General features: G+C 39.1%; 1 protein-coding gene across 5 annotated transcripts in view; it reads right to left on the bottom strand.

Annotated features, from left to right (window-relative positions):
* Positions 1 to 12,404: 12,404 nt before the first annotated feature.
* Positions 12,405 to 24,883, bottom strand: part of LOC139614038 (neurexin-3a) — a 108,160-nt gene continuing 95,681 nt past the window's right edge. For 2 of the 5 annotated variants that reach the window (XR_011686881.1, XR_011686882.1), the window contains exons 19-20: positions 18,032 to 18,551; positions 14,990 to 15,130 (exon numbers count right to left, since the gene is read on the bottom strand). Coding sequence is in view for 3 of the 5 variants with exons in the window: in XM_071471124.1 (XP_071327225.1) it covers positions 14,193 to 15,130 (938 nt within the window). In the remaining 2 variants the exon portion in view is untranslated. The other 3 variants (XM_071471123.1, XM_071471124.1, XM_071471122.1) reach the window with 3 other exon arrangements.

Below are 24,883 nucleotides of genomic sequence, written 5' to 3'. Positions count from 1 at the left end.
TTTTTGGAGTCTTGCACGCTGTTAGATGGCTGAGTTAGGAGGGTGGTGAGGTACTGACCGGAGGAGGCAAAGAAGGGCATGAGAGCAATGAGGAGAGTGATATGCACTTAATCAGCAGAAGCTGGTTGTCTTGGGGAAGTTCAGAGAACTGGGTACTGATGGCTGCCACCTTTTCAGTGAAGAAGGATGCAAAGATATCGGCTGAAACCTTTGTGTCTGGTGGGGGTGGTGGAGGTTTGAGTAATGTTTGAAAGGTGGAAAATAGTTTCAATGTGTCTGTGGTACTGCTGATCTTATCATTGTAGAAGGCAGTTTTGGCAGCTCTGATGTTGAATAAGAAAGAGAATAGTAGTGAATGATAGCTCATAAGGTCAGCAGGGTCACTGGTTTTGCACCATTTTCTTTCATCAGCTCTGAGATTGGTACGCAGTTTTCAAATGGTACAAGTTAGCCATGGGTGAGGCAGGCTAGAGTGGGCAGGTTTGGTGGATACAGGAAACAAAGTATCCAGACATGAGCTCAAATCAGAGCAGAGAGACTCTGTAGCATCATTGACCTCTAGTGAGGAAAAAGTGCTAGTGGAGGGTAGAACTGAGGTGAATAGTTGTGTTGGGAACTTGTCCTGTGTACCTTGGGGGATATGTATTCACGGACATAAATCTCAAGTTTGTTCCTGCATTTAATTGTGATGAAAGTGTGGAAAAAATTACACGAGTAACAGTCATAGAACAAACATGAGAACAGGCTTATGTGATATGTGGCTACGATCCAACCAGTTAGAATATGTTTAGTTGTAGCTCTATTCCATAGGGGTGTTTTGTAGGCATATTCGAATTACTTTGTAGTTTTTTTCTGGTTGGTTGTTGATTGACTGATTTGTTGCTGCATCATGATTTGTAGAGGGCGGATATGCTTTGAGTTTATTAGAAATACAATTGTGAGCACGTCTTGATTTTTACAGTGTACATTGAGATAGAAGGAACCAGAATAATTCATTATCTTTATCAAAAGTATTCTTGTTTATGCCTCCCCGCCAGCAATACCCGGGGCCAGAGGCATTCTGTTTTCAGTTTGGCTATCTGTCTGTCTGTCTGTCTGTCTGACCGTCCATCAATCCATCCTATTCTTGTGGAAATCTATATCTCATCTATATCAACTTCATCCAAAGCTTCCTTGAAACTGCAGGTTTTTCAAATAAACATTTAAGATCAATCACACCAGTGAATAGACAAGCAAAAGCCTCACAGTTAGCAATGTCGTGGCAGCAACAGTTACTTCAAACATAACCTTGTTGCCAAGAGCCTGCAATTTCCTCATAGTTTGGATATGAAGTTCAGAGACAATATAATCAAACAGCAGTATTGCCAGGCTAAAATGTTTCCATAATTTCCAACAAAAAACACTGTTTTTTTCAAAATTCTCTGTTTCCACAAGTGATTTACTGGTATACGGAAAGGGGAGGAGGAGTGGCTTTGTGTGCTATCAGCATCATGTAGTAGTCAGAAAACACGCACCTCTACAACAGCTAGATTGAAAGTTAAAATGAGTGCAGTGTAAAGACTGAACATTGACTGTTTCCCTGGTAAAAATTTTAATCGTTTCCAGCAGGCGTAACACTGTTACTATATGGAAGAATTTAGTTGCAATTAAGTAAGCAATTTCTGCTTTCTTTTAGTCTTGCAGTTTACATCATGTGCTGCGGTGCACTGGATGTATTGACACTGGATGAGAAAACTAAGTCAATAAAAACATGCTGCATGAGGTTGGGAGTCAGATCATTCAGGTAGGGTGAAACCACATGTTCCTTTGTTCTACAGACAAAAGAAGGGCCCTGTGAACGTCATACACCAAAATTCTCCACTTTTCTCACCTGTGGAGGACCTCCCCTACAAACTCCTACTGGTCAGTAAGTGTTGGTCACTGTGTGACATGTGACCCAAGGTATCACCAGTCAATAAAACCAGCTGTTGCCCTTTTTTCTCTCTTTTCTCCTCTCTTCTTTCCAAGAGGCCACAAGCCTCTCTCCTCTTGGACCTCCTTCCAGGAGCAACAAAGCTCCCAGCACCAGATTAGCACAAGACTACTACCTTGAACAATAGCTCTCCTGCAGGCCTGTTCACAGCAGACTGCTCCATTTCAATCTTTCTGAACAGCAGTGACACGAGTGCCTGCTTAAGAAACCAAGAGTGAACAAGTAATTCAGTGCCACCTGCTACGACACAAGGTCTACCAGCGGAATCCCAAGCAACAGGAACAACAGCAGAGTTAGTGTGAGTCTTATTGACCACTCAAAGTGCTTTACAATGAGAACCACATTCACCCATTCACACACACAGTCATATGGCCCTTACATCTATACATGAATCACTTCTACCATTCACACACATACACTGATGGAACAGCCATCAGAGGCAATTTGGGGTGCCCAAGGACACTTCGACATGCGGACTGGACAACCTGCTCTGCCTCCTGAGCCACAGCCGCCCCACAACAGCTAACTCTGCAATAAAAACAAAGGAGCGACCAGCGGCCTCCTCTGCAACACCAAAGCCAAACAGCCGGACAGAACTTCACTCCACCAGGAAGTCACACAGATTCAGTGGACTCTGTGAGCACCACACTGGAAAGGACCTTTTGTGTTAGTTCCAAGGACAAGGTAAAGTTTACTATGCATAACCTATATTAGCACAGCACAGCTAAGCGCAAGATTGTTAACTTTGTTGATGTACATGTACTGATCTAGTTAAATGTATCTGAGCATTGTTGTTATATCTGTTTAGGATGTTTGTTAGCCTTTTAACCAGAGGTGGGTAGAGTAGTCAAAAATTGTACTCAAGTAAAAGTACTGTTACTTCAGAATAATATTACTCAAGTAAAAGTAAAAAGTAGTCATCCAAATAATTACTTCAGTAAGAGTAAAAAAGTACTTGGTGAAAAAACTACTCAAGTACTGGGTAACTGTTGAGTAACATCTGATTTATTTGCTAATGAGCATTCAATCAGACAAAATTACAGAGAGTACAGTAAGGTTATTCCATCAATAAAATAATAAAATAAAATAAATTAATTAAATTAATAAATCATAAAATAATACCTTAAAATAAAATAATCTATACGTAAATTCAAGTATCTCAATAAAAATAAAATCAATTAAATAATAAACACTCTGGGGAACACTCTGGACCACTGTTACACCACATTCAGTGGTGCTTATCACGCCGTCCCCCGGGCTGCACTGGGCCACTCTGACCATGTCATGGTCCACCTGATTCCCACATACAGGCAGAAACTAAAACTGTGTAAACCTGTTGCGAAGACATCAAAGCAGTGGAGCAGTGAAGCCATAGAGGATCTGCGGGCATGTTTGGACTGCACTGACTGGGAGGTGTTCAGGACTGCTTCCAACAGTCTGGATGAGTTCACAGAGGCTGTGACGTCATACATCAGCTTCTGTGAGGACTGCTGTATCCCATCACGCACCAGGGTGAGTTATAACAATGACAAACCCTGGTTCACAGCTAAGCTCAGTCAGCTCAGGAGGCAAAAGGAGGAAGCTTTCAGGAGTGGGGACAGGGACAAGTTTAAAGAGTCCAAGTACAGGTTTAGCAAGGCGGTGAGAGAAGCTAAACGACTGTACTCTGAGAAACTTCAGCTCCAGTTCTCAGCCAATGACTCTGCTTCTGTCTGGAAAGGGCTCAGAAAGATCACAAACTACAAACCTAAACCCCCCCACTCCATTAATGACTTCCGTCTGGCCAACGATCTGAATGAGTTCTACTGCCGCTTTGAAAGACAGTGGGACAAGCCTGACACTAACCTCCACATCAGAGCCACATCAGAACCCCCCTCCTCCTCCCCTACCAAAGGAACGTCTCTCTCTATCCTGGAGAGAGATGTCAACAGGCTTTTTAAGAAGCAGAACCCCCGCAAAGCAGCCGGTCCTGACTCTGTCTCTCCATCATCCCTGAAGCACTGTGCTGATCAGCTGTCTCCAGTGTTCACGGACATCTTCAACACCTCACTGGAGACCTGCCACGTGCCAGCCTGCTTAAAATCCTCCACCATCATCCCTGTCCCCAAAAAACCAAGGCCCACAGGACTAAATGACTACAGACCCATTGCCCTGACCTCTGTGGTCATGAAATCATTTGAGTGCCTTGTCCTGTCCCATCTCAAATCCATCACTGACCCACTCCTGGACCCCCTGCAGTTCGCCTACAGAGCCAACAGGTCTGTAGACGACGCCGTCAACATGGCTCTCCACTTCATCCTCCAGCACCTGGACTCCTCAGGGACCTATGCCAGGATCCTGTTTGTGGACTTCAGCTCTGCCTTCAACACCATCATCCCGGCTCTGCTGCAGGACAAGCTCTCCCAGCTGAGCGTGCCTGACTCCACCTGCAGGTGGATCACCGACTTCCTGTCTGACAGGAGGCAGCACGTGAAGCTAGGAAAGCACGTGTCTGACTCCCAGACCATCAGCACTGGATCCCCGCAAGGCTGCGTTCTTTCTCCTCTGCTCTTCTCCCTGTACACCAACACCTGCACCTCCAGCCATCAGTCTGTCAAGCTCCTGAAGTTTGCAGACGACACCACTCTCATTGGACTCATCTCTGATGGCGATGAGTCTGCCTACAGGTGGGAGACTGAGCGTCTGGTGACCTGGTGCAGGCAGAACAACCTAGAGCTAAACGCTCTGAAGACAGTGGAAATGATAGTGGACTTCAGGAAGAGCCCAGCCCCACCCACCCCCATCTCCCTGTGTGACTCCCCCGTGGCTACCGTGGAGCATTTTCGCTTCTTGGGAACCACCATCACACAGGATCTCAAATGGGAGCTAAACATCAGCTCCCTCATCAAAAAAGCTCAGCAGAGGATGTATTTCCTGAGGCAATTGAAGAAGTTCAACCTGCCAAGGACTATGATGGTGAACTTCTACACCTCCATCATTGAGTCCATCCTCACCTCCTCCATCACCATCTGGTACGCTGCTGCCACGGAGAGGGACAATAACAGACTGCAGCGTATCATCCACTCTGCTGAGAAGGTGATTGGCTGCAATCTTCCGTCCCTCCAGGACCTGTACGCCTCAAGGACTCTGAGGTGTGCAGGGAAGATTGTAGCTGACTCCTCCCACCCTGGACACAAACTCTTTGAGACACTCCCCTCTGGCAGGAGGCTGCGGTCCTTCAGGACCAAAACCTCTCGCCACAAAAATAGCTTCTTCCCATCTGCTATTAGCCTCATCAACAAGGCTAGAGAGCCCCACTGTTGCTGATCAATTGCACCAATCACCAGAAAAAATTCCTTGTATGTGAAAACATACTTGGCAATAAAACTGATTCTGATTCTGATTCTGAGAATCCACCTCTGACTCACTCTCATCTTCTGTTGCATCATCAAGGGTGGAGTCACTCTCCTCTTGAACATTGGTGGCCTCCTCCTCTTTCTCCTCGCCATATAATCGAAAGGCCTTCAAGAAGTTTGAGCCACTGTCTGTTGTCGTCCTGGTCACTTTTTCCCTGATGTGGTACTCAGAATGTATTTCCTGTAATGCGGCAGTGAGGATGTCAAACGTGTGCGAGCCTTTTAGACGTCTACAAGCCAATGCAGCAGAGTGCCTCTCTAGTGAGGTGTTGTCTATCCAGTGACAGGTGACACCTAAGTAGCTACGTTGTTTGGCAGACCAGCAGTCTGTTGTGGTAGCAACATAGTTCACAGCACTCAGCTTTTTGATGATTATGCTCTTCTTGTGTTTTGCAGCTTCCTGTATTCTTGTGGATAACGTTTTCCTTGTCATTACTGTATGAGGTTGCAAGGTTTCTATCATAGTCTTGAAGGATGGTGTCTCAACCACAGAAAATGGTTGGTTGGCCTCACACACAAAATTTAGCACCAGCTTGTCAAGCGTTGCTTGTGTTACCCACCGTGGGGCAGTGAAGGCTGTTAATTTTGCATTTTTCACAGGAGTATCACTGGAAGAGGAGGACTTGCGTTTCCTGTGGGCCTCTAGTAAGTCTGTGTACTTGGAGAGTCTGTTGGGGTGAACCCTCTGTGGATAAAAACATATCTATGAGGCTACAGGCAGATCAAGCTCAGCACAGAATAGACTCATGTAACCTAACAAGACAAACATTTGCCTATTCATAGCAAAAAAAAAAAAAAAAAAAAAAAAACAATTTAGGTTATAGGAACATGTTTCCTCAAGTCAGACGTTGAGTTTTTGAATGCTGAAATATACATTTGTTTTGGGAGACACAGAAGACACCGCATAATGTAACTGCTGTTTCGCATTGTCTGTAAACTAAACATGCTTTCAATATGAGGCCAGGGGTGTTCCTCCTTGTCCTCGTCTGCATTGCCAACCGTTGATTCTGCCATTTTTTTTTGCCATGGTGGATATCGACTGCAGTAGCCGCAAAGTTAACCCGTCCCGCCACTGATATTGAGTATAGTCACGTGACAAGACTGCACGGCTAGGGCTACGTTTCATTGGTTGAACACAGTCACGCAGTAGATCTTTGAGCGGAAGTCTGTCTCTGACAAAATAAAAGTAGAGATAAAGCTTTATCATCTCTGATAAAAGTAACGAGCTCAGTATATCCTAATGTAGCGAAGTAAGAGTACTGTTTCTTCCTCATAAATCTACTCAAGTAAAAGTAAAAAGTATAGTGATTTAAAACTACCGTATTTTCCGCACTATAGGGCGCACTGGATTATAAGGCGCATTGTCAATGAATGGTCTATTTTCGAACTTTTTTCATATATAAAGCGCACCGGACTATAAGGCGCATTAAGCGAAACAAAACAGTCAGATAAGTCAAACTTTATTAAACGCGTTCACAATAACTCCCAACCTTGTTCAGTTGTAACACGTAAAAAAAAACACAGTTTGATACTGCTAAATCAAACGTTAGCGTATTCACAATAACTCCTTATAGGTCCTTATACACGCACACTGTAATATTATGGTAAAGCACAGTATGTATTACTCCGCGACGCTCCTGACTACGATAGCCGTAATGCTGCAAGCGGTGCGGCTTTGTAGTTTACCAAAGTCGTACTAAAACATTTTGACAGAGCGCTGTGAGCGCCATGTACCACACAAAATCGCTTTGAGGTCGGTAAGCACAACCAGAATTAATCCATATATAAGGCGCTCCGGATTATAAGGCACACTGTCGTTTTTTGAGAAAATTAAAGGCTTTTAAGTGCGCCTTATAGTCCGGAAAATACGGTACTCCTAGAAGTATTTTTTTTTTCAAAAACTTACTCAAGTAAATGTAACGGTGTAAATGTAACTCGTTACTACCCACATCTGCTTTTAACTGACACTTGTATGTCCACACACATACATTTAGCTCAGTAGAAGAACTTGCATGCAGCTAACCCTCCTTTTAACCTGGCATGCTTTTAGACTACCGGAACTGGCTTTGAACAAAAAACCTTACTCTCCCTCTCCCACATGCCATGTGGTCTCAGCAGCCATTCGGCCATCTTGAGTAGCTTCTTTGTATGCCACCATCTTGTGGTTGTCTTGTTTAGGTAGTGTGGTCACAGCGACCATTTTGATTCGGCCATCTTACCTTTGTTTGTGTCCACACACACAGACACCCACACCCACAGAAACACCCACATACACCTTTAGATACTTAATAGATTAGACATTGAATGTTCTTGTTTACAACCCTGTAAATACAGTAAATGTCTTTGAGTATATCTGCTGGTGTCTTTAATGTTGCACAAAGAAGAATCTTGCCAACCTCTTGTCAGCAGAACTCACATCCTTCAACTTTACTTACTCTTGATGTGGTAATTTTGTTTGAAATTATTTAATTATTAATCAAAATTTCAAATCAACAGTAATCAGCTTGAGACTGCACAATATTAGCGATCTTCTGCCCTTAAGACTGGTGCCCCTGAGGATAATTCTAATTAGTTTTAGAGTTATTATTTAATATTAATGTTTTAAATGTTCATATTTTATTAAATTTTTTGATAGCTAATTGAGAACTACCGATGCCCAACAAGGGTAACAAAGAATATAAATTCTTAAATGTGACACACTAGAGGATAGACATTTGTTGAGACAGTGATCAAAAATGTTGTAATTGTAAGTTGTTGAATGTTGTGCATTGTTGTGCTGTTGCACTCTTACAGGCACTGTTGTAAAACCATAGTCCTACTGAGAAGAGATACATTTATAATGCATATTTTCTAAATGATGAATACAGCAGATTAGGTATAACTGTTGTACATTTTTTAATCTTATATTACCCAGGTAGCTGAAATATTCTATAGTAATTGGTCAGTTTGTTAAAGGTACAATTTGGATTAATTTGAACAAGCTAGTACCTCATATTCCACACTCCAAACCATTAGGAAGCCACACTACACTGAAAAAAATTCACCAATCAAAATTACAGTCAGGTCCATAAATATTGGGACATTGACACAATTCTCATCTTTTTGGATCTAAACACCACCACAATGGATTTGAAATGAAACGAACAAGATGTGCTTTAACTGCAGACTTTCAGTTTTAATTTGAAGGTATTTACAACCAAATCAGGTGAACAGTGTAGGAATTACAACAGTTTGTATATTTGCCTCCCACTTTTTAAGGGACCAAAAGTAATGGGACAAATTAACAATCATAAATCAAACCAATACTTGGTTGCAAATCCTTTGCAGTCAATTACAGCCTGAAGTCTGGAACGCATAGACATCACCAGAAACTGGGTTTCATCCCTGGTGATGCTCTGCCAGGCCTCTACTGCAACTGTCTTCAGTTCCTGCTTGTTCTTGGGGCATTTTCCCTTCAGTTTTGTCTTCAGCAAGTGAAATGCATGCTCAATCGGATTCACGTCAGGTGATTGACTTGGCCATTGCATAACATTCCACTTCTTTGCCGTAAAAAACTCTTCGGTTGCTTTCGCAGTATGCTTCGGGTCATTGTCCATCTGCACTGTGAAGCGCCATCCAATGAATTCTGAAGCATTTGGCTGAATATTGCCCGAAACACTTCGGAATTCATCCTGCTGCTTTTGTCAGCAGTAACATTATCAATAAATACAAGGGAACCAGTTCCATTGGCAGCCATACATGCCCACGCCATGACACTACCACCACCATGCTTCACTGATGAGGTGGTATGTTTTGGATCATGAGCAGTTCCTTTCCTTCGCCATACTCTTCTCTTTCCATCACTCTGGTACAAGTTGATCTCTGTCTCATCTGTCCATAGGATGTTGTTCCAGAACTGTAAAGGCTTTTTTAGATGTTGTTTGGTAAACTCTAATCTGGCCTTCCTGTTTTTGAGGCTCACAAATGGTTTACATCTTGTGGTGAACCCTCTGTATTCATATCTTGATTGTTGACTTTGACACACATACACCTACCTCCTGGAGAGTGTTCTTGATCTGGCCAACTGTTGTGAAGGGGTCTTTCTTCACCAGGGAAAGAATTCTTTGGTCATCCACCACAGTTGTTTTCCGTGGTCTTCCGGGTCTTTTGGTGTTGCTGAGCTCACCAGTGCGTTCTTTCTTTTTAAGAATATTCAGTTGATTGAACAGTTGATTTGGCCACACCTAATGTTTTTGCTATCTCACTGATGGGTTTGTTTTGATTTTTCAGCCTACTGATGGCTTGCTTCACTGATAGTGACAGCTCTTTGGATCTCATATTGAGAGTTGACAGCAACAGATTCCAAATGCAAATAGCACACTTGAAATGAACTCTAGACCTTTTATCTGCTCCTTGTAAATGGGATAATGAGGGAATAACACACACCTGGACATGGAACAGCTGAGCAGCCAATTGTCCCATTACTTTTGGTCCCTTAAAAAGTGGGGGGCACATATACAAACTGTTGTAATTCCTACACTGTTCACCTGATTTGGATGTAAATACCTTCAAATTAAAGCTGAAAGTCTACAGTTAAAGCACATCTTGTTTGTTTCATTTCAAATCCATTGTGGTGGTGTTAAGAGCCAAAAAGATGAGAATTGTGTCAATGTCCCAATATTTATGGACCTGACTGTATATGTCTAATTTCTAGTCAAAGTATATCGAAGGCATAAACACCTAATGAGGAGAGGTGAGGAGCTCTGGATTGAGATCATTAGTTACAACTGTACCTCCAGTTATATTAATACATTACAAGAGCAGCTCTCTGTTAGAGACACAGCTCTATTGCTCTTCAGTGACTCACTATAGCCTCTTGACAAACATTACTATCGAGGTTAGCTAGTACCATTTACAGAATGTAACTTGAAGGCAATCTGCAGTCACTTATTTCTGAAGAGATCACCATTGCCAAAATGTCAAAAGCTTAGCCCCAGTACGATTCTGTTCAAAATGAATGCATTTTAATAAATGTTGCTGTGTGTTTGGTAAACTTGGCCATATTAATAAAGGGCTGATTTGGTTTAGCATTTGTAAAAGTGTCCTCCACTGTTCACTGGAATGTTTTTCAGCCAAGTGTGAAGTGGCTGTGATGAGAGTCACCACCTCCAAGTCTGAGGCTATGGTTCTCAGCCAGAGAACTGTGGACTGCTCCCTCCGGGTTGGAGGTAAGTTACTGCCCCAAGTGAAGGAGTTCAAGTAGTCCAGGGCCTTATTCATGAGTGAGGGTAAGATGGAGTGAGGGATTGACAGTGCAGTGTCAGCAGTAATGCAGACCTTGTACTGGACCGTTGTGGTGAAGAGGGAGCCAAGCCAGAAGGAAAAGCTCTTGATTTACTAGTCAATCTTCATTCCACCCCTCACCTATGGTCATGAGCTCTGGGTAGTGACTGAAAGAATGAGATTACAGATACAATTGGCTGAAATGGGTTTCCTCCATTGGGTGGCTGGCCTTAGAGATAGGATGAGAAGCTCAGACATCCAGAGGGAGCTCAGAGAAGAGTCGCTGCTCCTTCACATCAAAAGGAGCCAGTTGAGGTGGATCAGGCATCCGATAAGCCTATGCCTCGTGGTGCCTTCCTCTGGAGGTTTTCCAGGCATATAAAACTGGGATGAGATCCTGGGGTAGACCCAGAACTTGCTAGAGGGATTACATATCCCATCTGGCCTGGGAACGCCTTGGGTTCCCACAGGAGGAGCTGGAAAGTGTTGCTGGAGAGAGGGATGTCTGGAATTCCCTGCTTAGCCTGCTGCCACCACGACTTCACCCCGGATAAACGGAAGAAAATGGATGGATCGATAATTCATAAAAATGGGATGGACAAAATATTAGGAAAACCTATCATTATGGTTAGTTTATATACAGTGGTGTCCAACAGTCTGAGACCACTTTCCCATGTAGCCTCACATATTGCTCCATAGTAGCTCTAGTATTGCTCATTTTCTTGAGCAATACTTCTTCTCTTAAAAGGAGAAAATATTGAGCCATCACAAAACACTGAGTTCAGTAGGGTATATCCCTTAAACCTCAAGTATGAATACTGTTGCCATAAAAATGAAATATCAGACTAAATAGAAACTAAAATGAGGTTTAATAAAAATCACAATTTTGTCTCCTGAGGCGTAGAAGAGCAAGTTTTGAACAGTATACATTTTCCTCTGGGGAGACCTGCTCTTGAATGATGATCTCATTTCCAGTCTCACTGGGGCTTCTGTGGGATGTATACATTGTCATACATAACAAAAACAATAGCAAAACAATTAATCTTTTGGTTGGTGATTTTAGTTTAACCATTTGCTTTACTAAGCATGATATTCCATGGCATTGTCCAAACAAGTTACAGAACTATACACACCATAACTTTGGGGCCATAAATTGAAAAATTAATGAATGTAAGAATGTATCTGTTTGTTAAGTTTTCAAAAAAGAACTTACCTCAGCCTCAACACATACATATTTATAGGGAAATTTTGAAAGTAACCATTAGTATAGCCACCCCTCTCCCTTACTGTAGCTCATGTGTAGACGGTACATTTTTAACACATTTCTCTGGCAATGGCCTCTACTCCACTTGGCATTTGATAGATGACACATTCAACCAAATACAATAGCAGCAGCTTCATCCAACATATGCAACTTCGTTTTGCAAAAAACTAAATATTCTGTTTCTGGCTGCAAACTAATGATGTCATATACCAGAATCAGAATATAACAACACTGGGAACAAAATCTGACAACATTTGGCAGGGTTTTTGCTCGTGTTGCAGTCAAGGTGATCAAACAACACTCACACAGTCCCAATGAAGGAATTTAGCTGAATGCTGATCAATGCATCATATTTAGGATTTAGAGAAAAAAACAAGTTTCCAGGGGCTTTAAAGCATTTTCTCTCTCCTGCTGAGTCAAAATGATTCCATGTTGAGAATCAGGGCAAATGTCAAAGTGTTATAGTATTCCCCCGAGGAGCTGCAGAATTGGATTTACCCAAAGAGCACAGTGTAATTTCAGAGAAAAAAAGAATATTTTATTTGTTATCAAACTGATGAAAAAAGATTGCGAAAAGTAACAATTTTAACACAAAAATGTGAATTCCAGTCAAGAGAAAGACTGCACCTCCACATCATTAAATGACAATGGCAGAAAATGGCAACATAAAGGGATAGTAAAATAACATCAAAACAAGATGTTAACTAATGATAAAGAAGTAACAAGACTATGATTTGAGGTGACCAGTCACACTTTCTAAAGCCCCACCCATTAGTCTCTTTGTCTTTCTTGTCACAAGTCTGAATTTATTCTCTTTCAAAAAGAAACAACACTTGTGTAACCCAGAACAAGAAAGCCATGATACAGAAGGATGGGCACCTTGTATTTGTTGGACAACTGCAAGTAGTTAAATATTCATGCAACTTTAGAAACATCTCTGGTTAGATCTCTAGGCTAACAATACATGTTTATTCTTTATGAATATCAATATGATTCTCCACATTCTGATTAAACTCTTTCTCCATATAAATTAACAGTTAATAGATCCCATCATGTCAAATACGCTGATAAACCATATTTTCAGTCTGTACAATAGAGGTACTAAAAAATTACAACTGTCATGGATATGTACAATTTCCTACCTACAAAGTACAACAGCTAGTGTGTAATAAAATATGTAAACAAATTTCTTGTTTTTTTTTGACACAGCTGATTGTGACAGCAGATAGAATCCACACTTTCAACATTTGATTTATTTTTGTATACACATTTGTTAACAGTGTTGTAGTACTGCATTTGTCTTCCTCCTGACACCATAGAAAAAGAGAACGATATGCAATGAACCAACATACAATTTTGCAAAAAGATAAAACCACCACTGTCTGTGCACCTTTTCTTTGAGAGATAATTTTTCAATAGCTAACATTTTGAAGGGTTCAAAGAGAAGGGCTAACTTCTGATCTGAAGACAAAGCTGTTTTGGCATTTAGAAAACAGGGTTCAAGATGAACACTGTATACTGGACTTTTACCCTCTGTACTTCACTGTAAAATTAGGATGGCATGTATTTTACAATCTGCTTCTGTCCTCTTACCTAGAGATTGGACCATTTCTTTCCACAAAGTGTAGAGTCACTCTTGTCAGATAATGAGAATCATTGTGGTAAATCAGATGCCAGAGTGAACAGATTCTATGAGTTCTGCACATGGCAATTTGCTCCCTTGGTTTCATTTTATACACATTGTTTTTTTTTCTTGATGTTCATTTTGTCATTTTTTTTCTTTTGCTTAAAGCAAAAATAAATAAGACACCACACTTGTATAATGTATAAACCATATATCATATTCTGATACAGCATCCCTTTTTACTTTTAAGGTGTTTGTGTGCTTGACCCCTCATTTTAAGCACTACATGTTGTTTACATGCTGAAAACGTATAAGATTATGGACCTTTTGTAATTAACAATTTTACCAAAAGTTTTTTTGTTAATGCCAAGGATCACATAGCTCTAAAAGTCACTTAAGAGAATGGTGTAGCTGTGAAATATTTCTATACTGATAATGTCTCTCACCAGATAGAAGAGTAAGATCTCTAAAGTTGCTATTTAGCCTTGCCATTATGCTTACAATAGTAAGTGTGCTTTATATTACAGTACATATCATCAGTTCAACTACTCTGCACAGTATAAGATTATTCAAGTTCCATGTTATACCATCATTTGTCATAGCTCCTCACAAGGAAACTGATAAGTGATTAGTGCTTTCTTTCTTCATTCTCTTGTGTTAATGGAAGTCTCACAGTCACACATAATACTCCTTATCCTTATTTTTCTGTTTTTTGTTGCTGCCTTTCAAGCTCTGCTGTTTTTCCTTCATCACAGCGCCATTGCTCTGCACAGCTGAGTTGGTTATGTAGTTCCTGCTCTCGTCCACCTGGTAGGAGCCTTCATCCCTGTTCCTGTACTTATACATGGCATATAGAAGGATGAGGATGCACAGGGCAGCGGCCGCCACTATTCCGATGACCATCCCGGTGGTGCTGCTAGATTCACGGACCACTTCCGAGGGCCCTGGAACTCGCCTGACGCCCGGCTCTGTGGGGAGTGCTGTGGGTATATTACGGAACATTGGGGAGGTTATTAATGGGCCCCTCAGCTTGGTGCTGTCTACCTCAAAGGATGTGGGCAATGGAAGCAACACTAGGTCGGGCTGGGGTTTTAGCTCGCGGTTATTCATTTTGCCAGCCGGCTGTTTGGCCGGAGCATTGTGGAGGGTTGCGGTGGAGGCAGAGGTGGCGGTGGTGAGGCTCTGGTCGGCAGTTAGTGGTATAGCGGTAGTGGTAGTCCTACTGCGTCTGGAGACTGGTTTGTTAAGTCTAAAAGTCTTGGGCTTGTGAGCTTTGTAGCCACCTTCAAAGCCTGACGTGGACAAGGTCTTATCTGTTACCAAGGAGAAGGTCGTGTAAAAATCTTCATCATCAGTAGGGGGCAGGTTAGACTTGAATGCTTCCCCAGAGCCATACCCCGATATCACCAAGCCATCATCATCACAATCATCGCTGCCTCGGTCCGACAAGCAAGGTACCCCCGCCTCAGTGGCCTTGGACAGGGACTCTTTGGTGGTCTCAATAATGGTGAGGAGTGGGTGGTGGGTTGAGGGAGTGGGGATGGAGGGTGTACGAGGAGCTACAGAGGGGTGCGCTAATGGATCCTCAAGTACTGGGATGACTAACTCAGCTCCTGGGGTTGGAGACAGACAGGTTAGAGGGAAGCATGGCAGTTTTATGAAATATATTAAACTAGATACATCTTGACAGAACAACAATACAGGCAATGACTAAAGCCAAATCCATTACAATAAACTTGGCATATCAATTTAAGAGTGCTAAAAGCAATTTGAAAGAAAATTGACATATTTCTGATACAAATTTCAAAAGGTTTAAGAGGCATGCAAAGATGAGCCAGAAAGATCGGGCGAAGTTTCCTTTAAATTCAATGTGTGTACTAGGTTCTTTCTCAATATAATTTAAGAAGCATTTAAAGGAAACAATCTTCAGTCTTCTAATGAATGTAAACTAATGAACTTTAAGTGCTAATACTGATGAAGATGTATTCAGCAGAGTTACAGTCAAAAGATAATGTAGTCATTTTTATTCCATTCATTTTCCTCTTTATTGAATAAGAAAATATAAGTTTAAGAAAAAGTTTCATTTAAAAGTACATGCAGTAACATTATTTTAGATCAAATAAAATGTATTTGTTCAAGACAGATAAACAAAATTTTTTATCATGACTGAAATGACAGACTGACAGTGTCACTACTCAGTGGCTCTCAGATCATCTTAAACCTCTTGCTTTTTTACAGTACTACAGAAAATTGTAGTTATAGTTTCACAAACATTTCTCAGATGTAGAGCTGCAGGTCAACCTTGAAGTTAAATTTCAGTGAGAGGAGACAATCAGCAAGAATTGTAATTGTTTTTATTTATTATGTTTTTATTGTTATTTTAATTGTTTTAACTGTTTCAAAAAAATTTGGTGAATCAGAATTTATATAAAATTGAATGCAAATTCTAGGCAATGTTTTAGTAATTATATGTTTTAGTCCTCAGTCTTTTTTGCCATGTTGCAAACCATCTGGGGAAATTAAATTCCAGATAGAAATCATGACAAATTTGCACATATTAGTTTCATCAATTTGTTTGTACATGCAAACATTCCTAGTTGTTCATTTGAAGTAACAATCATATTTGTGCAGATTTCATGAATGAGGCCAGTGGTTTCATGTACTCATAATCAAGACATTCCAGATGGTGGAAGGTCAATAGACTAAATGACTAACTAGTTTCATTATAGTGTCAACACAATTTTGATGGCATTCGGAACCTCCTTTCAGCTCCTCTACACTTTACAGTTCTTGACAAGATTTTAAAAAAAGTTCTTTGTTGCTTTTTTTTTCTTGCTATTTGTTTTTGTTTGTTTTTGTCATTTTTGCTTCAGTGTAGTTTTTATTCAAGATACAATAAGTCTGTCGTAAGAGCAGCTCTGTAACCAAGAAAAACTTGTTTAACTATAACTTTAATTTTAAGTTCATACAATGTCAATGGCAGAGCAATGTCACCTGAATGCTCACCCCTCATGAAATATTGTGTGAAAGATGTTGACATATACTTGTACTACTACTGTGTGCTTAATGGTTTCATTTTGTATTTTTTTTTCAATTCAAAAAGATAAAACTAGAAAAAAACTTTATTTCAACGGCAAATAATGTTGAAACTCAAATGTAAACTCTACGATGAATCTTCCACAATGGAATGCTATTACTGTGTGTACTGTCTACAGTCTACAGTACTATATCACTTTTTGTGAAGACTGCAAAAAACAAGGCTTTCTAGAAATGTGTTTATTTCTACTCCCTAAACATGCCAAACTTGATAAATGTGACTACAGAGCAGCAAATTCCTCTTGTTTTTTTAACTCTTTAAACAGTCAATCACCATTCAAAAATGTATTTTTGGCATTGTTGCTTCTCTGGGTTATTTGACATTCGCTGTGCATAATGATATACGTTCAGAGTTTAACACTGAAACTGTTTTCAAATTCCTCTGCTGAAAGTGAAAAGTTTCTCTGTGCTCACTTAGAATCTGAAGTTAGGGTGTATAGATGCAAGCATCATTTATGATACACTACTAGTTTGTAAGCATGTACTGGTCTAAGAGGGAACTAACACAAGTGTGATGTGGAAAATGGAAGCCTGAATCGCACATACATTTATAATAGTTCCTAACAAATAGCAGTCAGAATACCCTTTCAACACTTAGGAGTTGGACTTTCCAGACATGTACAGTACTTTTGTATTCTTTGTAGATTCTGTATGGAGTGTGGAACAACATACTATAAACTGACATCACCATTGTTTTTTCAAGAGTTGACTTGTTGGAGAAAAAGGGTTGAAAATACATTTTAAATAGGGAATTTATCATGGATGTGCTTTCAAGCTGGTATCACAGGAGTGAACATTCAAATTACCATTGACATGGAAAATAGCAACTGCCAAAGCATCTGCATACTGAATCTTTGATGCAGGTTTGAAATCGTTTATCAATTAAAACAAAAAAATACGTGACGGACAAATTATCACAAACATCAACATATACATTCACAAGCACACAACTTTATAGCTCAAACAAAGGCTATTTTATTCTATATTTTCAAACAATATAAATAATTAGTTGTCAATGTCAACACCTTGATCAGAGATGCAGTTTGAAATATTAGAAAAGTGCTGCTTCATACAAATGTTTGTGAGCTCACATTGGCTCTGATTTAGTCAATATTTCTTAAAGGTAGTACATGTAGCATTTTGTGTCTATATAGAGTGTCACTAAATGCTGACTAAGTCTCCCTCTATTTAATTTATGAAAACACTCATTAAGTGATGTAAAATTGTTAAAGTTGCTACATGTAACACCTACCATGTTCATTAGCTGCTTTGCTTTTAGTGTGAGATACACAAGAAGAGTATACATTTTGAGATGTTCCACTCCTCACATTTTACAAACCGCATCTTTAAAAATAAAAAGTAAAAAAAAAACAATTCAAAGAGAATGAAAACATACATACAATATATTGTCAACTTACATCAACAAATTGCCCACATGATTTAGGCATGAAGAGAGGAATTTACAAAGAAAAAATTGTGTAAGAATGTTGGATAGCCACTTGGTACCGTTAAATGTCATTTTTTTCTCCATTGTGTTCTATCTTAAAAGATGACGGTACAGGGAGGCAACAGCACATACATCCACACCACATAAAAAATAAACACCATAATTCTGTTTTTTTATGTTTTGCTTTTTCCTGGTAAATAGTTTGCTTTTACAAAAAATGTGTATCTACATTTTTTTCATTGCAATAGACTTCAGCATTATCTAAAATCTATTTATGTTACAGTTTTTGCTTAAATTATCATTTGTTCTTTAGTGTAGAATGGATGGATGACTAGTTTAATATCTCTAAAGACAAGGGAGAAGGTGAAGAAGGGGTGGGACCTATGAAAACACTACATAGGAAATGAGGGTGATGAGGGTGACAGTGTAAGTCAGTTGCCATGTCCATGTAAAGGCAGTACGAAGCGGTCGGGCGGCATTAGAGCTTTTGGCTGTAAGGAAGGGTGGGGATATACAAACAATGAGCAATGCCCATCTACAGAAAAGAACAGAAGAATTCTAACACTGACAAGTCTGACAAACCCTAAACTGCAACTTCTTAGCCATGCAATTCATTTGTTTTTTCCTTATAATCAAAATGTCATTCAGCAAAGAATAATTTGCTATGTCAAGATAGATAAAAAAAAATGGAAGATATCTGAAAAGTGAATCTGGAACTGCTTCACCTACTAATTTGTGGGCCTGAATATATGTTTACAAAATGCCAGTGATTGAGTTGATCGAGCAAGTGTTGTTTTGAGTCTTTACTTTTTATTCAGTATTTGCCAGCGTGCTGTAGGAAATAACACACAAGTTAGTTTCTGAAGTAGTTCCAACTCACCAAAAGTCAAATTATATCAAAAAATATTTCACACTGTGATTTAAATATTATTCAATTGACCAAAAAAAACAAACAAACAAAAAAAAAAAAACCCAAAAACAAAACATACTTAATAAGCCAAAAATCATAATCAGAACCAAAATGCCAGTGATCACTTGGATAAATGCAAAAATATGACCAGTTAAAATTACCAAATGATATATGTTGAGATGAAAGAACAATGCCATTTAAAATTTTGCACACACTACAACCAGATGCACACAATAGAAAACAGACACTGTTGAGAGAGGTACTCGGCTAGAGGACCGTCTCCTCTCTCATGTGTTTCTTGATGATAAATTTATCTGTAATGTTAGTCTTTAAACATGAACTAGCTGAGCAGTCTGGGTGTATATCAGAGAGAGATGGTACTGGCTGAGAATGGGTTATTATTATTAATTTTTGGTTTTGTTTTAGTTGTATTGCAGGATGTTGATGCATGCTTAAAGTAAGTTGCATTTAGGGAAAGTAGAAAATAAACAACACAGCAAACTGAGGGCAGGTAAGACTGGTTAGAAAAATCAGAGACGGACACTGTGTCCCAATCCCTTACTATAAACAAATTATGTAATAGTAACAGTAACAAGTAATTTGTACTGGCAAGAAACAATACAACATGCATGCAGACAGACATCAGTCAAACTGCAACCTTGTAAAGTCCCAGCCAGTTCTCTATATCCCTTGCATATTTCAATGTGACACAATAGTATCCATTATTATCACACTCAACATCAAGTGAATTCATTTTTGTCACTTTCCCAAAGTAAAAGTATTGCAAATGTCACCACTACACCCCAAAATAACCTAGTTAAAATTTATGTGTAGTATGCAATTGGGACACAGTTCAAGTTTAATTAATAGCAGGAACAAAATAAAAACACAAAACATATATTAATAATATTGTGTCATGTAGTATAATGTGGGATGCAGTTTATTTAGGATTCAAGTTTGATTAAAAGTCAAAAGACTAGCTTAAAGCTGATATCCATAACATTGTGCATGTTGTTGACCCTGTGTACTGATGGAAGGTGTGGTTGTTGGAGGTCGAAGTTTGCAGCTGGACTTAAACTGACGCATGAAAATACAACATGCTACATGTAACATCTCGGTTATTGGCATTGTCAACTATGACAGGACTGAACTGACAAGTTATGACCAGCTGTTCAATATTTCTCAACTGCAGTTTATTACTATTGTGGGTCAAAGGGTATTTTCATGCTCACACTTAATGTGAAATCCGAAGGGGTTCACCATGCATGTTACCATAAGAGAAAGATTATTAAAATGGCTCACTGATGACACTCCAACAATAAAAATGAAGCCTCACTTGATGCAACACAATATATATTTTTTTATCTTGGCAGGTAGTGGAATAACAGATACTTGCTTTACATGTACTTTAACTGTGGGTTAAGTTGTGCTCACATTTCTCTGCCCATATACATAGATAAAAACAAGCTCCAGTGTTATTCTCTAGCAGTTGTAATAAACATCTGCATTTTGATGAGGAAAAAACTAAACAAATTTACCATCAGAACAAAAAGAAAACCATTATTATAGCAGCAACTCTAATTGATAGTCAGTCACACAGGTGTACTTGTATGTTTTACAAATTTAGAAAGATACATAAACATTTACTCAATATTATGGATACCAGCTTTATCTCCATAGTGTCTTTTGACATATAATTCAATATTTTGTTTAATGCTACCTATTTGGTTTTCCCATGTAGGTAGCATATATATATATATATATATATATATATATATATATATATATATATATATATATATATATATATATATATATATATATATATTCCTGAGAGGAATTCCATAAGATGGCACGTCTGACTATATTCAAGTAAAAATGAATGGAGACCAGCGGTTGCCTAGGGAGCAGGAATTGTATTTAAAAACAGAAAAAATGGCCAACACATTTTTTGTCTGATTTGTTATTACTTGCCCATATGATATATGATCTTAGAAAGGGTAATGAAAACCCTTGGCATCTGTGTGAATACCATAACCAGTGTAATGTTGGCTGGGACAACTGGCTGCTTTTACCAGTCAGTTTTACATTTTGGTCAACTGGTTTACTCAGTGATGTGATTGATGTGGGTTGATTAAGGGTCTGATATTGCTCAGCTTGTGGGGATTTGGTTAAATATTAAGTTAGGGATAATACCTGAAGGGTATATTTCATACCCAACAATGGCTGCTGTTTGTGTTACCAGTCTCCATGTAGCCTAACTAAAACAAAGCACCATGACAGAGTGCTTCATCTCCCCCTCTCTCACGGTAACACACAGCTGGTGTATGTGCAATTTTGTGGGTTTCTCTAAGTTCACCTTCTATCTTGATTTATGTAGACACAGTGTGTGCAGTATGAGCAGTACAATGTGCAAAAGGGGCTGGGTGAAATTAGATTAGTGAGTGTGGTGATTTAATAAATTCAGTGGAGGTCTATCACAACCCTGGTCTTATGTCATAGTGAAGCTTGTGATTAACAGCTCAACAAATGAAGACACAGAAATCGGATTTTTGTGCAGAGGACCATGTTGTGAACACACAGCACACAAATCTGCAATCTGAGTTAATCAGTATGATGACAGTGGAAGAAAATAAAGTGTGTGCATTTTAGCTTAATCGACCAAGTACACAGATTGCCAGCAGAGTGACGTTGGGCCAGAAACAGATAGTTCTTAGACATCTAACCTTAGTGCAATGACAAAAACTAGTTTCCACCAAAACGATATTCTCACTCACAATGTGCTTGAAGTCAGTTTTTAACACTCTGGCTACACCTTTAGCAACTTTTTTTAAATGAATGACTAAAGCACTACATTTACAAATGACAGTGGAGTGGCGGGTGTATAAAATGCAGGACTGGATTCAAACCCCGGTTCCTGGTTTGATAGAGTCCACCTTTGTTTAGGTTTAGGTTAAGGTTAGGGGAAAACTGTGGTGTGGTTTCATACAGAAAAAGTTCACTTTGACCTAAAAACCATAATGCATGGTCTTCCCATATAGATCAGTAAATAATGGCTGTGGTCTGCTTGACTCATCAACTTTCAATTTAGCAGAGAACATTGAAAGTCTATTGTGCTACCCTGCGTGCTGAAAAATGATGCTAATAGGGCACCTGGTGCATTCAAAAGGTGATGCCAAGGGGTCCTGACCAAGCACCTGTATGGGACAACATGGGAGTGGCCTGACCAAAATACCATTAGGTTCCTTTTGCTGCCTCACTTCTGTTTGTGACACCAAAATACCACAAAGCCAATTCAAAGTCTGCAGCTTTGTTTGTAAGCTCTCATACAGTAGCATTTTGATACCAGTCCTTAGTGGATGATGTCTATCAAAGCTTACCCTTGTCCTATTTACACAGTGCTGACATACATCAACTCCCCATATAAGCAGCAGTCTTATCGCATATGAATTCACCTGATGATCACCTATTGCAGTTATTTATTGAAAAAGCTGGAAATTCATTAGAGTGAAATGAAAAAGAATGAAATAAAAAAGTAATGTTGCAGATAGGTAAACAATAAACTGAAACTCACTATAAAGCTCTGTAAAGCTGAGGTGAGCTACAGATTCAAGGCTCATCATTACAAAGGCCTCATTTTCACATTATTTCACATTGTCAGTTGACACACCACATCAAGACCCGAGGAATCTATTTTCCCCATTGCACTGAATGATCCACATCGCTCTGAAAAACTACCCCTATGATTTTACATCTTTGGCCTTTAAAATGTTTTTGGACAAAGGATGTAGAGACAATTGAAAATACAAAATTGGCCATTTTTGACTGTAGATATTCCAGCCTTTGCTGGAAAATATCAAACAACACTTGTGAAAAGACAGACCAAATATCAATCTGTTTGGTTCCACCTTTAGAGGAAAAAAAATCCACCCATGTTTCCACTGCAGTTCCAAAACACACCTGCTTAAGGTGCCTGGTTGTTAGAATCATGCAGCCTAATTATTTTAATTATGTCAGACTGGTAGTCTGATGCTGCTATGGGAAATTCATTGTAAATTTAGAGATGAATTTATCCAAAAAATAATGTATCTGCTCTATCAAAACGATCTCCATCAACAGTAAGGAATAGCTATGACTTTTTTTGCTCAGGAAATGAAACTTCATAGGTTTCTTCTTTCTTCTATAGTCTTCTAAAGTACAGTATTTTGTATAAAGAAGATGTAGTTGGAGATTTTCTAAATTATATTGATCCACAAAACTGCAATGCTATCTACCTGCCCAGATGCCTCAGGGTTACAAAGCTACGATGCGCTTGACAAAAGTCACAGATGTAGTAATGTCCAGTTTTGATAGTTTGAAGATGGTCAGTATTTCAGTATAAAACTTAGAAGACTCCTGCATTACAGGTCCTTCTTTTATAACATTCTGCACAATGTGAGTCATGATTACTGTTTGAGGTGTTTATCCTCATGGCCCCATGGCTAATGAGATTTTTAAATGTTAGTGTTAATTTAGAAATCTTCAAGACAGGCAATCATATTGTATCGTATGGGAAAGTCAAATAAATCGAATCACATAAATATTGCCCCTAACTGCACCCCATTTAATTTTGCCCACCATTGTCCCATGTTGGTGCACTCTAAGTTGCTCAAAGGTGCACTTATTGGAAAATATGTTTGAAAGAAAAGTATTCAGTCTGACAAGTCATACAAATTGTCATCATGTTATTAGTTTAATTAAGGCTATACATATCAAACTACAACATCATCTGATCAAATTTGTATTAATTTTCAAACTATCATGGTTCTTAAGCCTTATCAACAGCCACAGAGCTGATATCTGTTCGACGATATTCTGATATCAGATATCAGAAGTGGGTCTGAAAGAGCTTGGCCAGACAATAATCTAACCTTTCATTTGGTACTGTAATTTAAAACAGTATAGAGTGTCTTCGTAAATATAGTTGTAAGATTAATGAGTAACTGACTGCGAAAAGAAAATAACGTGGGCATTAGCTGAATAGAACCGTATTGTTTATTATTTTTTATTTGTACTGAAATCAATTGTATGATTCAGAATATCGATGGTCTCCAAGAAAAAATAGTAATAGAACCTGTTTAATTATTCATCAAATATCTAACAGGTTACAGTAGTAACTTTTTAAGAACTCTTCTCATTTGCCATCTTATGAAATTAATTGAAAGGTAAGGAGAGACACAGATTCACAGCAGAGAACAGAATCACTTGATAATGTCTCCAGACAAACCAAACAGACAAACAGCCACTCTGACAAAATAAAGACTGTGTGGGGTAAAACAGACGATATTCGATGACGCTACGACCGCCAAAAAGATTTCCAACTTAAACATGTATGCAGATAAAGCAACCAAGTCAGTTGAAATGCAGGAGCATGGAGTCAATCAAAAAGCATGCAAAGAAATGATCACGGGTGACACTAAAGAGAATGATTTGAAGGGTTTGCTAAATCATGGCACCAACGATTGGTACCAGTCATTGGTGCCATGATTTACCCATTATTTTGCTAAGTCGTGGTACCAGTGATTGGTAGCATGATTCAGCAAAGTGGAAAATACAAGAATTTGTATGTAAAATGGTATAAACAAGAATTTGTGGCAAGAAAAAATCTTTTTATGCCATCCTCACTAAAACATTCAAATGCAGTATAGCATAAGTGAAGTTGGTAAGGAAGGAAAGGCACTGTGAAGAATTAGGAGGGTACACAGTTTTCAATTACAACTACCATCATTTACATAATGAACTTTCATGACAAAAAAAGTCAATGGCAAGAAATTTTTTTTTGCCTTTTTATTTACTTTGAAAAAAAAGATATATATATATATATATTTTTTTTTTTTAATCAAAAGCTGCATGGTACAAAGCCGCATGGTACTC

This window comes from Trachinotus anak, unplaced genomic scaffold (assembly GCF_046630095.1).
Source record: "Trachinotus anak isolate AG129_WGS33_773 ecotype Australia unplaced genomic scaffold, CSIRO_AGI_Tana_v1 ptg000033l, whole genome shotgun sequence".
NCBI classification, from domain to species: Eukaryota; Metazoa; Chordata; class Actinopteri; order Carangiformes; family Carangidae; genus Trachinotus; species Trachinotus anak.
This window is presented reverse-complemented; position numbering and strand designations above follow the sequence as displayed.